The sequence below is a fragment of the Pelobates fuscus genome, chromosome 2, assembly GCF_036172605.1.
Source record: "Pelobates fuscus isolate aPelFus1 chromosome 2, aPelFus1.pri, whole genome shotgun sequence".
Taxonomy (NCBI): domain Eukaryota; kingdom Metazoa; phylum Chordata; class Amphibia; order Anura; family Pelobatidae; genus Pelobates; species Pelobates fuscus.
The window spans coordinates 84,367,680-84,387,233 of record NC_086318.1 but is presented as its reverse complement, the minus strand read 5'-3'; the positions used below and the strand labels follow the sequence as shown (position 1 = coordinate 84,387,233).

Below are 19,554 nucleotides of genomic sequence, written 5' to 3'. Positions count from 1 at the left end.
CCATTCTTCTTTGCTCATGTACATACAGGTAGAATGGTCGTGTGTGTGATCAGGTAGACCTAATTCTGGGGCACTCATCAAAGCCTTCTTCACATCTTCAAATGCTGTTTGCTGTTCTTGAGTCCATAAGAAGGGGTCGTGCTCTGTACCTTTGATAGCTGCATACAGAGGTTTTGCCAGTATCGCGTAGCTGGGAATCCATATCCTACAGAAGCCTGCTTCCCCCAAGAATTCTCGCACTTGTCTTCTATTCTTGGGTATCGGTATTTGGCACACAGCTTCTTTTCTCTCTGGCCCCATAATTCTTTGACCTTCAGAGATATGGAATCCCAGATATTTGACAGTTGGCAAACACAACTGAGCCTTCTTTCTAGACACCTTGTATCCTGCCTTCCAGAGAATGTGTAGCAGATCGTGTGTTGCTTGCTGACATATTTCCTTTGTAACTGCTGCTATCAACAAGTCATCTACATATTGTAACAATACACACTCTCCTGGGATGGACTCGAAATCCAGTAGATCTTGGCTTAGAGCTGAACCAAATAGGGTAGGTGAATTTTTAAACCCTTGGGGCAGTCTTGTCCAGGTCATTTGGCGTTTTGAGCCCGTCACAGCGTTTTCCCATTGGAAAGCGAAGATACATTGGCTTTCTGCGGCAATTCGGAGGCAAAAGAAGGCATCTTTAAGGTCTAAGACTGTAAAGTAAGTAGCCCCGCCCGGAATTAAAGCAAGCAGGTTATATGGATTGGGTACAACTGGATGTATGCTAACAACCGCATCATTGACTGCTCTCAAGTCCTGCACAGGTCGATACTCATCTGTACCGGGCTTTTGAACAGGCAGCAATGGGGTGTTCCAGGGGGAAGTACAGAATTTTAGGATACCATACCGTATGAACTTATCCAGATAGGATTGGATGTTCTTCTTAGCCTTCTGCGGGATGTGATATTGTCTTAGGCTCACTGGATAAACCCCAAGTTTTAGTTCGATTTTAATAGGTGGAATATTGCGGGCCAGTCCTGGTGGGTTGTTCTCTGCCCAAACTCCTGGTATGTTGAATAAGGATTCATCACTCCTAGGGTTTTGGCTAGTCAACGCTGTATAAAGTCGCCACTCTTCTTCCTTTGGTATGGATAATGTCATAATACCTGAAGGTCCATTAAACTTTAAGGATGTTGTTCCATTTGGTAGGAACGTAATCTGCGCTTGTAACTTAGATAGCATATCACGTCCCAGCAATTGGACTGGACATTCAGGCATATAAAGGAATTGATGTTTTACTACGTGGCCTCCCAATGTACAGAGTCGACTTTTAAGAACCGGTTTTGCAGCACTTCTCCCAGTTGCTCCTATTACAGTAATAGTTCTTCCAGATGGAGGAGCAACTAGATTAGTCACCACCGAATGTTCAGCACCAGTGTCGATCATGAACACACTCCTTTTTCCCCCTATTGATACATCGACCATAGGCTCCGCTCGACCAAGGGGGATGGAGCCTGGTCGGTATCAATAGTCCTCCATGACCGTGTCAGCCAATCCTACAAAGTCCCTACCTTCTCTATTGCGGGACCTTTGCGCTGCTGGATAGTACCTATCTTCCCTTATACTTCCTCTGTTCCCATTACTCCCTCTATTACCATTGCTCCCTCCGGGGCCTCCTCTACCTCTCGCTCTGCCTCTAAAGTTTCCGTAACCTGCCCTGGGTTGGTCTCTCTCGTACTGCTCTCTTTGCGGACACTCGTTCCTCCAATGCCCTTCTTCCTTGCAATACGCGCACTGATTCCTACTCAAAGGCTCCCTATTCCATCTACTATCGCCTCTATCTGGGCCCCGTCTATCTACGCCTGCGATCGCTACCGCTAGCATATCTGCCTTTTTACGCATCTTGCGCTCTTCCTCTTTCTTACTTTCTGTTTCCCTATTCATATACACTTTGTTCGCTACCTCCATTAGTTGGGTGATAGACATACCTGCAAACCCTACTAATTTCTGTAGCTTGCGCTTAATATCTCCGTAAGCTTGGCTGACAAAGGCGGAGTTTACCATTCGGGAATTATCAGCGTCTTCCGGATTAAAGGGGGTATACAAGCGGTATGCCTCCAATAATCGGTCATAAAAGACACTGGGCGCTTCATCACTTTTCTGAATCACCTCAACTGTCTTCGACATGTTAATAGCTTTCTTCCCTCCGGCTTTCATGCCAGCAATTATAGCGTCTCTATAGGCTCTGAGTTGAACCATATCTGCGCCATTTACATTCCAATCGGGATCGGTATTAGGGTAATGTGTTGCGGCCCATGCTGCTGGATTGGCTTGATTCAAAGCACGGGCTCTATCCTCTAGCGCTTTAATGGCCGCTTGATTAATCCTTGTCCTTTCCTCATTATTAAACAATGTCATTAATAACTGCTGGCAATCAGCCCATGTCGGGTTATGTGTCTGAACTATCGAGGTGAACAGATCGGTCATAGCTTGTGGTTTCTCAGTGTACGAGGAGTTGTGGGTCTTCCAATTCAAGAGATCGGTAGTCGTGAACGGGACATATACGAAGACTGGGTCAGCATGTGCCATTTGACCTGCGGCATCGATATAGGCTGACCCAGGATTCAGACGAAGAGGCATCTGATAATGTCTAAGTTGTTGGGTACCGGTCAGTTGTCGGGTTAGTATAGGGCTACGTGGAGGGGCGTCAGTTATGGGTTCCAGTCGGGGGGAAATAGGGCATGAGGATGTGGGAGCTTGATTTTGGGAAAAGCTGGTAAATAGAATACTCCCAGCCGAGCTAGAAGAAGCTTGACCGGAAGTTTGAAGTGGCGCCAAATCAGGATATTTAGATCTAACGGGGGTTGGTTCTGGTTCCGGAAGGGGAGGTTTAATACGAGGGGGGGTGGATTCTGTACTAGAGGAGGAAGCGGAAGTGGATGAGGGCAATGAGGGGAGGGGTATAGAACTTCCTGCATTCGCGTTACCTCTTCCTGTAGGGAAGTAAGGGGGCGGCAAAGGGATCTCGGACTCAGGGGGCGTGTCCAAAATGGGCCTAACCACCGTCCTAGTGGACAAACAAGTCCTGGCCACCATGAGGCAACATTGCTCCTCGTGGCATATCTGAATCCATTTTGGCGAGTCGTTTACGGCCTGTCTCCAACAATCAATATATGGAAACTGTCCGTAAAGTTCAGGCCTACCTGACACAGCCACGTGTACACGCTGTATCAGGGTTGGATCCAAACTACCACGTGGCGGCCATGCCGCAACCAAAGTAGGCCACTCCCTAGTGCACAAGGTGACCAAACGTACAGGAGACATTTTAACCCCAAAATCACATGTTTTGAATCCCTTTTTAAAATGCTTTACCATACAACCTAAGGGATCCGGAATCGTTGACTCCGACGCGGCCATACTTATCAATGGAACGTCGTTGACAACGAATACTATGCACGCGTTCTATTCAACAGTCACACCCGTTTCCTCTGGCAACAGCACCACGTGGTACGGTTACCAAGTGAAACGTACACAATAACACAATAAACACTCAGGGAATTCCCGTACACACACAGCTGTTACACCAGTCACTAAATAATCAATATTATGCCCTTTGGCGAAACTATACAGTCACCCACGCTATAATTCTCTATATATGAATTACCCGTCTATAACACACCCCAGTAACATCGTCTTTTACAAATAGCGGTTACAGTACGGTTAGCATAGGTCAAAGCACAATTTAAGGTCACAATACAATTATTAGTGGTTATGGTGTTAAACATGCAATAGACGACAATGATTAGTACTTATATACAGTGTCAGTAAATATACAGGGTTATGGTACCGTGCACTATGATACAGCAACACACTATTAACACTCTCGCTAGACGGCTGAGCTCGCGCTATCTAACAAGATATACACTTTACTAACAATCTTTAACACATTTACAATCCCAACTAAACTATTGGCCAGTACCTTGAATGGACTACCTAAAACTATATACACCCGTTTTGGTTAGCCACACTGCCCAAGCACCACATATAGCGAGCTAGAGGACCGAATTTACACAGACGCCTCTTAGTCGATTACTATCAAAAATCTAGTGGGTTCCAAATTTACACGCCTTCCCACTTAGCCAAGATAGGTTGAGAGCTAGCGAACCGAATTTACACAGGCGCCGCTTAGTCTCCCGGTCCCTCCGACCTAGCGAACGTAATATACACCCTAGAACGCTAGTCTAGACAAGACACCGGTGTCCGGCTAGGGCTATTTACACCAGAACCCCGCCTGACTAACCAAATCAAACGGTCTTACTAAAGAGCGTTCGATTGAGCGGTGCGCCTTCGCTCCTTCCCTCCGACAGAGGGGGCAGATTCCATACACAATTCAAACCCCTTATGGGCCTACCGCACAATCGGTATACCCCTAGTGGGTCTGCCGTCTAAAACAGCAGTTGTCTTACCTCCTCGTTCCTGAACCTGAGTTCACACTCATCGACGGGGACACCCCAGCACTTCTTACGTAGAGGCCGATGATCTCCTGGACAACAGACCAGTGGCGCCGAGACGAAGGGAGGTCCACGCAGAAGTTCAGGGGTGCAGCCGTAGAGAACGTGGGCAAAGATAGACCGTCTCACGCCTCTGCCTCTAAGCTACCGTTGAACGATGAGCTTCCCGGCCAATGCACCAAATGATACCGGAGAAACTGACGGAAGCCAAGCACAGAGAGATGGACACAGGTTTCTTCAGGAAGGAAGAGATTCTTTATTGGATCACCGATCGGGACTCAGAGGGACTAGTGTCACCAAAATACAGCAAGTTCTGAGCCTCGGACAATAGTGCAGGCTCCTTATATAGGCACATACCTCCTCCCATATTAAGCTCCACCCGCACATTCTCTTGACCAATCAATACACATAAGAATTAACTTCCTGCTTGACCGCATGGCCTGTCCAGCACAATGGAGGAGGGGAATACTATATCCTGTATTCTTGCACATGCTCCGTACACTACTGATCGTATCTTGCCTCGTGCAACCAACTGATCGATACGTCAGCATATCCACGTACACATGCCACGTGGTAATCTCGGCCTACTAAATTTATTTTTACCGAGATTCCACCACAAGTATACATAATCAAAAAGTCTCAGAGAAAACGTTATACAATTTTATTTCATTTTAGAGTCATCCTTTAAACATATGGGGGTCTTATTCACTTAGTAAATTGGAACAGTTAGGTATAAACTGCACTATGTTTACAAATAGTTGTTTGTAAACTTTGCAGTTCGGTTTTCAGTGTTCCTGCGTTTAACGTTTAACTGGCCTTACAGCAACAGGGCACTCCAGGCTTCTTATCCTTCCTAGAGTTTAAAATATCACTAAAACAATGTATTATTAATTTCAAGTAGGGACAGCCCTCCCATAATGGACACTTTAGAATCTGATCAATAAAGGTTCTCTGCAGGTGGTCCGTTGAGTGCTAGGAAGTGAGAAAGAATAGTTGGAGGAGGGGTGGGACAGAGGAGAAAGGATGTGTTCTGTCTATGGAACATAAAGAGGATATTGTGTGATATTGTGTGAAGGGGAGCGCTTTCTATAAACAGGTCCAGGGTTTAGTTCAAGGCCAAGATGCCCAGTATGCGGTATGTGTGTTATTGTGTAATTGGAGTATATTCATTTTCACATACGCATTGAATGAGAGGAAAAACGGTTTCCTTTCAGAGTATTAAGTGAAAATATTTGCAAGATGGAATGCATATTTTCTTGTGATATAAATGTATAAGATGAGATTTTTAAAAATGTAAAATTGCAACATAGTCGAACAAAGTGCTGTAGAGCTTTATTCTGTGTGCCTGTGTGCAGTATGGAATTATTTATTATACTCTTAAAGGAGCACTATAGTTCCAGGAAAACAAACTTGTTTTCCTAGCACTAAAGGGTTATTAGGTCCCCCCCTCCCTCAGGTCCCCCCTCCCGCTGGGCTGAAGGGGTTAAAACCCTATTAGCCACTTACCTTAATCCAGTGCTGGGCTCACTCGGCGCTGGTGACCTCTCTTCCCCCTCCGACGTCAGCTCCGAATGCACATGTGCGGCAAGAGCCACGTGCGCATTCAAACTACCAATAGGAAAGCATTACTTAATGCTTTCCTATGGACGTCAGCGTCATCTCAGTGTGATTTTCACACTGAGAATCGTGGAAGCGGCTTCTAGTGGCTGGATTAACCCTCAATGTAAACATAGCAGTTTCTCTGAAACTGCTATGTTTTCAGCTGCAGGGTTAAAACCAGGTCGGACCTGGCACTCAGACCACTTCATTGAACTGAAGTGGTCTGGGTGCCTATAGTGGTCCTTTAAATCTAATGAACTATTCTGCACTGGCAGATATTGTGACTATTAGCATGGCCGGCCTTAGGCCTTTAAGTGCCCTGTGCGAAAATCTTCACAGCAACCCTCTCTGGCAACACTATCTCATCCAATACCTCCACCTCTTAAAATTTACCATTCTTATTTTAAATTAAGATATTAGACAGCTTGACGAAAAAAAAATTTCTTTTACTCACAGGTACTAAACGGGTAAGTGCAATATAAGTATAATTATTAAATAAAACAGCAGTAAACTAACTAAAGTGGTAAACAATATTTGGCACATATGCTAACACATTTCCGTCCAAATATACAGTCCTGAAAAATAAAGTGCCTGGATGTTAGTGCACCTAGATGTGTGTAGCGTGTGTGAGCACTTCTCCATGTCTAAGGGCTGTAAAATGTGTGTGCCTAGAGACTGTAGAGTGTGCATGCGTGTCATTATGCGTGAGGCGTGTAGAATGTGTGTTTCCATCTTGGGGCTGCAGGGTGTGTGTATATGGGTTGCATTGCGTGTTTGTAATCAGAGCTGTTGTGTGTATGTTCATAGGTTCTGAAGTATGCGTGTGTGTATAGGGGCTGTAATGTTTACGTATAGGGGGTACAGTGTGCATGTGTGTCTATAAGGGGTGTAGTGTGTTCATGGGTGTATTGTGTATATAGGAATATAGTGTATGTATAGACAGTGTAGTGTAAGTGTACAGGGGTGCACTGTGTGTACATATGGGGAATAGCGTTTGGATAAGGGTTTACTGAGTGTGTATATGGGATATAGAGAAATAGTCCAAGCACCACGACATTCTTGTGTGGTGGTTATGGTGCCAGGACTTTCCCAGAGTAAGAAGTTTTATAGCAGTTAGATAACTTACCTTTGTCCACCGATTACAGCTCTTGGAGAGTCAATATATTGGTAATCTCAAAAGAAACCCTGTGAAAATATTTAAACTATTCCCAGATATGTCTTGGATATATATATATATACAATAATTGTTATGTGAGTATTAATATTAAATCTTTCATTACAGATAAAATGCCATAAAGAAGACAGTTGACTGATTAGGTAACCAGTTGTCATGAAGGTGTGTACATATATATATATATATATATATATATATATATACAAGCAAAGAAAAATCAGCACTCCCAGGATTTATCCAAAATGAAATGTTATTTCTTTATTCCAGTAGTCAACGTTTCAGTTCCTCTGGGGAACTTTCATCAGGACAGAATACAAAATACAAGTAAAATCAATCGAATTAAATAAGGGAAGTAATCAACTTTACTCACAGTTCAGGTTTGCAAGGAATCAATCAACCTATCATCCGAGCTTCTGGGCGGGTGCAGGGCGGTTCAATAGATCTAAGCGCGCGTTCAGACTACTTTCTGATTGCCCGCGTCCTCCATCACCATGGAGACGTCGGGCGCATGCGCGATTGCTTAATGGAATCTATCTCTGCTTGCTGATCGCTCGCGTCCTCCATCACCATGGAGACGTCGGGCGCTTGCGTCCTCCATCACCATGGGGACGTCGGGCGCATGCGTACTTGCAGATAGAAACTACCTCTGCACCTTATCATACGCTCGGAAGCTGGAGAGCGCTCAAAAATCATAAATAAACTCCCTCTTACCGGGGGAACATAAATCTATCCTCCTAAATAGAAAATCTCCATAAGTCAAGGGTATAAGTAACCTTACAGTGACTGAGAACCGAGTGACCATAATTAAAGTGACATATTGGTACATTTAGACAATTATCAATATTATCTCAAACTTCATCTGGAAATATATATAATAAGGAAATTTAAATCCACATATAGTGAAAAAGGTCTATATAGACTATTTGTAACTACTAAACTAAAAACACTGAAGAAGTGATCAGTCTAGTATGTGACATTACTCTATTACAGTGTCCACTAAAGTAAGTGTGCCAAACTTATTAATCAAAAATTTGAAGTGTAAAGAAATTGCTATAGATATCATGATTTCAAAGTGATACTACCTCATCTATACAAAGATATTATGTCACTTTAATTATGGTCACTCGGTTCTCAGCAAGCAGAGATAGATTCCATTAAGCAATCGCGCATGCGCCCGACGTCTCCATGGTGATGGAGGACGCGGGCAATCAGAAAGTAGTCTGAACGCGCGCTTAGATCTATTGAACCGCCCTGCACCCGCCCAGAAGCTCGGATGATAGGTTGATTGATTCCTTGCAAACCTGAACTGTGAGTAAAGTTGATTACTTCCCTTATTTAATTCGATTGATTTTACTTGTATTTTGTATTCTGTCCTGATGAAAGTTCCCCAGAGGAACTGAAACGTTGACTACTGGAATAAAGAAATAACATTTCATTTTGGATAAATCCTGGGAGTGCTGATTTTTCTTTGCTTGTATCTATTTTGTGCAATCAAGCACCGGGTCCATATTGATGTGAGTTGGAGTGCAAGGTATTTTTTCTTTTTTTTATATATATATATATATATATATATATATATAATTTTATGTATTTCTACATGCACATCTTAGTTATTTAGTTTTTTTTTTTACCCATAGTTAATAAGTGTACTGGTAGTTGAGAGCTTTGTTGTAGTCATAAGTGTGCACTGTGTGACACTGAAAGAGTTAAATACATAAGCTATGGCCTCCAACCATTGTAGGCCTCATGCCTTTAGATCAATGTGAGGTTTAGTGCGTGTCATCTTTACTAATTGAGCAATTTTTACCTCATGAAAGAAGTGTTTATAGCATAGTTGAAGCAACGGTCATAATTGGTGAAAATCGAACGGGCATGAGCTGTGAGATGCCTGTACATGTTTCAATGTGCCTGTCTGCATTTTTTCTTTCATAATATGTTCCAATGCACTGTGATTATTCGTATATTGAAGTAACTATAGTTATGGAACATATTTGCCCTGTGTCCTTTATTTATCTCATTCAATTATTATTATTATTATTATTATAGCTGAATTAACTTTATTAAAGGTTAAGCCAAAATATCACTTGTTTAGGAGAAGATCAGAAAATATTGCTGGATTTATCATACCATATTTTTTAAAGATATGGTGCAAAGTATTAAAAGTGGTGAATTCACCATGGAAACATGTGGTACCAGCAGGCACATTCCACTGATGACTACTCCCATTTGACCACTTTTCACATCACGTTGATAAATCTTCCCAAATAATACTTATTGGTGCAAAACATGTTTAGTAAATGGAATGTACAAATATTCCTAAATGAAATGCACTTCACAAAAAAAAATAACACAGATGACCCTCCACACAACTTCATAGTAAGGGAATAAAGGACGCTAACAGAGGGGAAGACGCCCACCTCCAAGATACACTAAATTAGGGGATGGCAGATGAGAACGGACACCCTTGCAAACATAAGGAATGGGACATGAAACTCAGAAATCTGAGAAATAGACACAACTTCGCACATACCCACACCCAACCAATACACACAAGACAGCTTCCCATACTGTGACTGCCTCCTCCCCCCTCAAAAGTGACACACACGCACAATGATAAGACTACAACCCACGCCACGTAGACGGTACGAGACACTAGGAGGACGAACAGATTATACACTTCGTGCACACACGGAACGACAGCATGTTCATGTCGAGTCACACTATCATTCAATATGGCTCAGTGGAATAAATGACAAATATGTAAGGATGTAGGATAGCGGACCTACGTGTCCACCTCATGCAGCATCAAAGCGATGACAGCAATGGACCACATAGAAGACTAACACGTCTCACTGTATGGACGCTCAATCAATCTATAAAAGGGCCGTTTTACGGAAAACACAATACACTCGGATGACACCCACAATCACATAACATAATAGGAGCACTACACCCCGCACAAAAACATCAATCACCTACAGACGGATAATGTAACCCTAACGAGAGGTTATAAACCCGATCTGAACATGGCGTAATATGATCTGAAGGACCTGCGAGTCCCACATAAACAACCTTACTGTACCAATAACCACAGTCTGCTAAGAGACCTGCAAGTCTCATTGTCTGATGGCTTAACTGTTACATATCTATACACATATTGGAATAATAACATGTACCAAACACCAATAAAAATCATATTTACCTAAAATAACACAGATGGAAAAAAAAATATGGAAAATTATAAAAGTAGTAAATACATACAGTTGGTCCTCACTTTACGAGCTACCTGTTTTACGACGGCTCGCACTTATGACCAGTTCTTTAGCGTGGGGATTCAAGGGATTCCCCTTGTTAGAGAGCTGGTCTATGTTTGTGTTTTTTTCCATGACCATAGACAAGCGCACCAGAGCAGGAAGTCCATCTAATCAATGTTCAGGAAACTTCCCCGAACATAGACCTCACTTACTGACCAATTCGTTTTACAACCGGGTCGTAAGAACGGAACCCGTTCGGTAAGTGAGGAGTAGCTATAATACAAATGGGAAATTATTTTGGAAAAATCATAAAAGTAATAAATAAAGGCATCAGGATTGATAATCCACGCACAAAATCCCCAAACTAGGCATAGATTGTTCACTGATACTTTGATACATTTTCCCTATTGAGTATAGAGTTATACACTGATCAGCTACAACATTTAAAGGAACACTATAGTCACCAGAAAACTAATGCTTATTGTATTTGAGTATAATCATTCCCTTCAGGCTTTTTGCAGTAAGCACCGTCTTTTCAAAGAAAATGCAATGTTTACATCACAGCCTAGTGATAACTCCACTGGCCACTCCTCAGATGGCTGCTAGAGGTTCTTCCTGGGGAAGTGCTGCACAGTGTGACTGACGTTCAGAGTCTCATCCCTCTGCATGGAGACACTGACCTTTCCACATAGAGATGCATTGATTCAGTGCATCTCTCTGAGGAGATGCTGATTGGCCAGGGCTGTGTTTGGCTTGTTCTGGCTCTGCCCCTGATCTGCCTCCTTGACAGCCTCAGCCAATCCAATGCTTGATAAAGACCTAGGTACAGGTCGAAATGTGGCAGATCCAATAAAAACTGCCTTGAACAGATTTTTTAATTTATCTAGATTGACCAATGCTCAGTGCACCCTGTGTTAATTTTTGTGATTGAGTGCAACCCTCCCTTTTTTTTCTTAATCCAATGCTTTTCATCAGACCACCACTTCTGATGATGTCAGCCAAGCAGGCAGATCAGGGGCAGAGCCAGTAACAGCAGACTAGAATAAAAGTAAAATTTCACTACAACTAGTGGGCTAGATGGTGGTTTTAACACTATAGGATCAGGAATACATGTTTGTGTTCCTGTCCTTATAGTGTTCCTTTAAACCACTGACAGGTGAAGTGAATAACATTGATTATATCATTACACTTGTCAAATGAATGGGATATTAGGCAGCAAGTAAACAGTCAGTTCTTGAATTTCTGCAGGAAATTCTTGTTGGGAGCAGTAAAAATGGGCAAGTGAAAAGATCTGAGTGACTTTGACGAGGGCCAAATAGTGATGGCAAGATGACTGGGTCAGAGCATCTCTAAAACGACAAGTCTTCTAGGATGTTCCTGGTAAGCAGTGGTTAGTACCTACTAAACGTCATGCAAGGAAGGACAACCGTTGAACAGGCATCAGGGTAATGGGCGCCCACGGCTCATTAATGCATGTCGGGAGCAAAGGCAGGCCTCTCTGATCCAATTACACAGAAGGGCTACTGTAGCTCAAATTGCCGTAAAATGCTGTAATGCTGGCCATGATAGACAGATGTCCGAACATAAAATGCAGTATGCGTATGGGGCTTCATAGTTGCAAACCAGTCAAAGTGCCCATGATTTTCCCTGTCCACCGCCGGAAGCACATTCAATGTGGATGAAAGCGTTAGAACTGGACCATGGAGCGATAGAAGAAGTTTGCGTGTTCTGATTAATCACATTTTCTTTTAAGATCAGGTGGATGGCCGGGAGCATCGATTACCTCGGGAAGAGATGGCCGCAGGATGCAGTGTGGGAATAAGGCAGGCTGGCGGAGGCAGTGTAATGCTCTGGGCAATGTTCTCCTGGGGAGGGGGACATTGGGTACTGGCATTCATGTGGTGTTCCCTGCTGGCAGTGGCCATTTTTAACAAGATAATGTGCCCTGTCACACTACAAAAAAAGTTCAGGAATAGTTTAAGGAACATGACAAAGAGTTGAAGGTGTTGCTTTGAACTCCAAATTCCCTAGATCTCAATCCGATTGAGCATCTGTGGGATTTGCTGAGACAACAAATCTGATCCATGGAGGCTACACCTTGCAACTTGCTAATGTCTTGGTGCCAAATACCACAGGACACATTCAGAGGTCTTGTGGAGTTCATGCCTTGACACATCAGAGCTCTTTTGGCTCCGAGCACCATAATCACTTTAAACTTTTAAAACCTACCTGGGAGTGTTTTGCACTCTAATGCTTTGTTTACAAGAGTTGTTGTAATTTCTTACCTCGTGTGAAATTATGAAATTCAAAACAACTTTAATTAGAAAAATAGGGCCCTTTAACTACAAATAAAATACATTTTAGACAGGTGTTTATATAGGTATGTCCTATACATGTATGTAGTGACTGAAATGCATGTGTCTTCTATTTTATTGACATTTTTTTTTCTTTCTTTGCATACACGTCAGCAGTAGAAATAACAAACAATTTGTTTCCTTTCCTGAAAAATACAAAAACACATTTATTGAATATGTAGTGTTTGCTGTTGTCATAATATAAATGGAGAATGCAAAATGTATATATAAATGAATATGTATATATAAAAGAGTATTGTTCCAAATGTACATGTACAATACAGAAAGCAGTGAACGTGTTTTGCTATTTTTGCTATGCACCTGGCCACATAACACGCTGCTGAGCTCTCTCACTGTCTTGTTTGAAACAAATAACACTAATATTTGGTAAACTCTCGGTGCGTGTTGAGCCTTTCCAGCACTCCGTCCCCGATTCACTCCCACATTCCGATGGGAATCATTCCTGCAAAATTCCAGTCCTCAGATAAGGGCTGTTTCCTATTTAAAACATTTACAGGGTTTTTCACTTAAAGGAACACTATAGGGTCAGTTCAATTCAGTGTCCCCATGCAGAGCGTGGTGATGCTGAACGGCAGAGCTGCCTACTGTGCAGCACTGAGCCAGGAAGCACTTCCAGTGCCCATCTGAGGAGTGGCCACTTAGAGGTGTCTTTAGGGGCAACGTAAACACTGCCTTTACTCTGAAAAGACAGTGTTTGCATGAAAATGCCTGAAGGCAATGATTATACTCACCAGAACAACTACATTAAGCTGTAGTTGTTCTGGTGACTATAGTGTTCCCTCTATAGTGTAAGGAATTCAATGTGAATTTAAAATGTAACGCCAAAATAGTTAGTAATGCTTCCAGTTTGTCTATTTTGGCCTTAAATATGTAATTCCTGCCAATTCTCACAATGGTAGTGAGTTACCCTGCTAGTCACACCTGTTCACAATGCTAATCTTCCAAAATCCAAAGAAATTAGAGGAACTGTAACTATGGCTGCCACGTCAAATAAACAGTTGTAACAACTCTATTTCTTTGGATTTTGCATCGCAGCAACAAGCAGAGATTATGTGGTCAGGGGCAGCATGTGTGTATCAGGGTGAAGTATTGAGGTTCTCTGCACAGGATAAGCTGATATACTGGGCCAAGTCTGATAACTAATCTGGCACCACTTCATCAACTTGGTTACTCCCATCACTGCTAGCAATCAGTCAATGGCTTCCTATTTCTCATCCATTACTACCTCACCTCTTGGCCTCACTGAGCAGCGTATCCGACCAGTGAAACACTCATTAGGAGCAAACTCCTCTCAATCTGTCTGATAAAAAAAAACCAAGAAAGTACCAAAAGTAATTGTTTTTTTGTTGGTTTGTTTTGTATTCTACAGTATCCCTCTACCACCTTATCCTCTTTTAACAAAATGTCTTCCTGATTGGAAGGTATGCAGTGTAGCTCAGTCAATGAGCGGTCTGTGTAAGACTAGCTGCTGACTTGACTCCTCACGCTGATCTCTCATTGGCTCAACTACAATGTGTACATTCAAATCAGGAAGGTGTTTTGTGAAAAGCAGAGGTATGGCTAACGGGGGCAGGGTTATGTAGCAAAAAGAAGCAAAACATTTCATTATTTTATTTCGGAGTCTATGTTTTTTCAATGCCTTCAAATGCAAGTTGCAACACCTAAGAATAGTCAGTCAGGCACCCCTATCAATGTACATGTCTTCCTCTACACGAGCTTACACAGACACCAAGCATACATACATACACTGCTATTCAAATGAAACATGTTTGAGATACAGCTTGCAAGGCTACTGCTTTGTGACATTCTGTCAGACTACTGTTTATTCATGTTTAAATAGCCATTTTGAGATTATAATCTATAAATAGAAAACTATTTACTTAAATATGTTTCCAACAGACTCTGGAAATCTTTTAAATTAACATACATGCCCTCCTCCTGAATATAAACTATTTAATTTAGCTTCCTATCTCACGTTCTACACAATTCTAACCCTCCCCAACTATTTTTATATTTTCTTTCTTTATTAATTTAAACCTTGTCTCACAATTAAAGGGACACTAGAGGGACCAAGACCATCCCATTGAAGTGGTCTAGGCGCAATGCCCCTGCCTGTTCTAAAAAAAGTTCAAGGATTACAATGCAGGGTTACCTCCATCAAAAGAGCTTTGTATGAGGACATCTAACATCTTCCTACAGGGAAGATTGAATACTTCTGCGGCTCTTGCTGCGCATGTGCATTATGCCCTACTATCGCCTAGGAGGAGACCTAGCCAGCCCTGCGGGAGCCGCGGTGCTGTAAAGAGGTAAGTTAAAAAAGTCCTAGCGCTATAGTGTGCCTTTAATTCTAAGACCACAGTTAAAGGACCCATATAGTGCCAGGAAAACAAACTCGTTTTCCTGGCACTATAGTGCCCTGAGGGTGCCCCCACCCTCATGGTCTGCCTCCCGCCGGGCTGAAGTTGGAGGAAGGGGTTAAACACTTACCTTTTTCCAGCGCTGGGAACTCTCCTCCCTCTTCGGCTGAATGCGCATGCGCGGCAAGAGCCGTGCGGGCATTCAGTCAGTCCATAGGAAAGCATTTCTCAATGCTTTCCTATGGATGCTGGCGTCTTCTCACTGAAAATCACAGTGAGAAGCGCGGAAGTGCCTCTAGCGCCTGTTAATGAGACAGCCACTAGAGGCTGGATTAACCCATAGGTAAACATAGCAGTTTCTCTGAAACTGTTCTCTGAAACTGCTATGTTTACAGCAGGCAGGGTTAAACCTAGATGGACCTGGCACCCAGACCACTTCATTAAGCTGAAGTGGTCTGGGTGCCTATAGTGGTCCTTTAATAAAAATTCTAGTTTGTGTTTTCATTTTTTTTCAATAATATCTCAAAGCACCCCAGTAATGGGATATCACAAAATGTAGAACTTGAGTCCTCACTTAATCAATATATAAAATACTGCTGAATTTATATATTTTTTAAAATTTTTTTTTACATTTTTGCCACTTTTGTGTACTGAAGTGATGTAGGGCTGGTTTAAAACATTTCCCACGGTTGGTTTTGTGTTTCAGTTCAGTCTTGTTACTGTGAATGCCTATAATAATATCTGATTGCAATGTATCTTCCTAGCTGTTATGTGTCTTTGTAAATATTAGTGTTCGCATTGACGGATGCGCTTGTACGAGTACAGTTCTACGTGTACATGAAAAAGTACATGAATGTGTTTTGTCTATAAACATTGTTAAGATAATAACATAAAACAGGAGCACCAGGGAGGCGTGATTTAAAGAGAAAGTGTGCAAGAAGTGTGGGTGCATCATTAGATGTGCTTGTGCGATGCAAAAAAAAAACCAACATAGGGAATTCCGTTCAAGTGAGACGTCAACAACGTTTTGTGTAAGGGTCATCCTGTCCAGCACTTCTGCCCGTCAGCCTATTGCATCACTGGCATTCCCCCCACCCCCTTTTGGCCAGCCCTACATACTAAATTCGTACTTATAAATCTTGGGAGATATATTATTATCATTTTATTATTTATATAGAGCCATCAGATTCCATAGCGCTGTATAGATTGTTGTCTACATTTCACCTTATACCACAGAATGTTTTACTTAATTTCTGACTTGGACAGTAATAGTAAAGATTAGGATACAAATAAAAAAAATTTAAAATTTATAAAAACTTTTTTTTTTTTTTTTACTGTGAAGGTTGAGCGTATGGAACTGTGCAATATGTTGTTGGGCAGGTGAATAGATAATTACATTGCTGGTGGTATATAAAGAGAATATTTGTAGCAGATGACTAAAAGATGCTACACCACAAAGACAACATGGGACTATCACATTAAACTAATTAGCCTAGCGTAGGTTGAGTCATATATAAAAATAATTTTGATACTTTTTTAGTGATTCATTTTTTTCGCCTTGTTACTTTGGATGTGCCACCTTTAACCCCTTAAGGACCAAACTTCTGGAATAAAAGGGAATCATGACATGTCACACATCTCATGTGTCCTTAAGGGGTTAAAAAAGCATGGGTATTCTCAAGTCACACATCGTATCTGCCCTAACGTAGCTCTGCAATTGTTGTTGCACAATATGACTCATCCTTACGATCTGCGGTAATCCTTTCTGAATCATAACCCAATACTTTATTTTATTTAAGACTGACATGCCTTGCCTTTCACTTCCACCACTGATACACATATTAGGAGGACAATTTTAGCATTGGTCCAGGGTCACACTACACTAGATAACATTGCATTAATCTGTACCCAGGATAATACTGTATGATTGTACTGTATCTGACAGTACACTGGATAATGTTATAGCTGCACTATACATAGAATAATTATATTTATAACTGCACTATAGCTGGGCCATTGACGTCTGTCAATCAGTACGCTACCAAACATTGCTGTATGATTGTACTCCACTCAACAAAATGTCTTGTTATTATACTAAACTAAGCAGGATACTCTATGTCTGTGCAATCCCCAGGACAATGTGCAGTTATTTTGTTCCTCGCACAATGTTCTATGATTGTCTTTACAAGGTACAATGCTGCGTGATCATGCTGTGTATTATAACTGGTACAATGTTTTAAGATAGTACACTACCTCTGACAATGTTGTGTGATCGTTCTATACCTGACACCAAAATATGGCTAGTGGTGCGCCCACTGGAGTACACTCAATTATTTCACAGTGTCATATGCAGTGGGAAGGGTTGTGTATAGATTAATTTACATCCTCAGATGTAAAGCATGTTAAGGCATAAAAGAGGTCCAGGCCACCTATGATTTCCAGTGTGATATTGCATACCATGGCATAGCATAAATGGGGATATTGCTGTGTGATTATACTGAACCCCAGAAAATGCTGCGAGATTGCTATACAGCCGTCACAATATTGCACTATACATGGGAAAATGCTATAATGTCATATTGAACATTCGGCAATGTTGTGATCATACATTAGTTGCAATATACTGCACCACACCTGAGACACGTTTGAATGATTGTAGTATAAATGGGACATTAGTGACATTATGTGCTATACCAGAGCATAGACTGACATGTGGTGCTATACACAGGAAAATTCCAAATGTCTTTTATAAAGGCACTTGCATTGTTTTAATTTTTTTCTGGTCTTGCATAGGAAATAGGAATATAAAATAGTAAATATTTGAAGTGTGTTAATTTCTACGTATAAGTTATATTGCATATGTTTGAAGAATACATGAGGTTCGATAAATAACTAGCAGTCTATAATGTAGCAGGCAGTTCTAAATAACAGACAGGGTACATTTATTACAACAAAATGTATTCATTAAAATGTAAGATCATCAGATAACGTAATCCAAGATGGTGTTGATTACTAGCTGCACTGGCATAGAAAAGGGTTAAAAAAAAAGCAATAATATTTTGAAATTATTATAATGAAAATACAGAATTACCTTCGTACACTGTGCTTTACAATTAATTTCAATAAAAACTTTGCAAACGTGTGATGATCGATGTCATTCACATTAACAACAAAAGTAAATAAAATGAAACAGTTAACTATTTCGCTTCCGTAGTGATTAACATCAAATCTCCTATACTGAGAGTGGTTAAAGTCTCAATATATATCATATTAGCATTGTTCAAACATCATGTACATTCAACGCAAGAAAGTGACATACGCATAAATTAATGTATGTGTGCTGCCAACATCGCACTACACCTTTAGGCATATTTACAGGTATGAGAATAGTAAATCCATCATATATTCAGACGATTGTCACAATTGACAAATACATAAAACAATATTCTGTAAAACACAAGTTACTGATACTACAGGAAGAAGATCAAAAGCTTTTTTCAGTGTTGCTTAACTGATTAAATGAATGGAGACCCAAAGAATAAAATGTAGATTTTCAGACACACAAATCAATTGTTCTATAATCAAAAAAGCCTACATGCAAAATGTCAGCAGATTAAACCAATTACCAAGCATTAGACACAAGAAAATCTTTTCTGCATTCCTTTACAGAGCCTTGACATTTACTTTTGGTAAGAAACATTCTTGACATAGCTGCGAGAAGTTAAAATGCCTTACCTTGAAGAAACTCCGAAGAAAGTACATTACACTGAGCATTTCTCCAACTTTATAAAATTATCCCACACTCAGAACCCGGTAAACGAAGAAGCAATTATTCTGGTAACCCCGCTGTGCCTTAGGTTGCATGTATTCCTGTTGCTATTTTAGACAGTCTAAGCACAAGACAAGGCTATGAAGTATGCCAGAAGCTTATGCTAAGGAGCTGAATAACAATTAGGGCTTATCTGTGCTGTTCTTGACTGTACAACAGTACAAACAGGTTTGTTCACAGTTTACAGGCTGTGAGAATATCTACTAGGCATGCTCGCATACATACTATTGTGTATAGTGAATGCAAGGCAAGCACCAAGCTCGTTCATGGGCATTTATTGAGGCTGGAATAAAATTTACATTTTTCTTGTTGTGCTATAATCATCTTTTGTGCTACTTGGAAACTACACACAAAGGGGAAATGGCAAGATCATTAGCATATTGAATGATATAAGATGCTCAAATTCCCATGATTTAACAGACCTGTACGTTATTTATTGACATCTTTTGAAAGACAGCACTGTGTCTGATTAA

At 41.2% G+C, this 19,554-nt stretch overlaps 1 protein-coding gene across 1 annotated transcript in view; it reads right to left on the bottom strand.

Annotated features, from left to right (window-relative positions):
* The window catches only part of ARHGEF4 (Rho guanine nucleotide exchange factor 4), a 176,740-nt gene extending 157,563 nt beyond the window's left edge, over nt 1-19,177 (bottom strand). Inside the window, exon 1 of the mRNA XM_063442358.1 lies at nt 18,988-19,177. Coding sequence (XP_063298428.1) covers nt 18,988-19,026 — 39 coding nt within the window. The 5' untranslated portion in view covers nt 19,027-19,177. The remainder of the gene's footprint in view (nt 1-18,987) is intronic.
* Nucleotides 19,178-19,554: the final 377 nt, after the last annotated feature.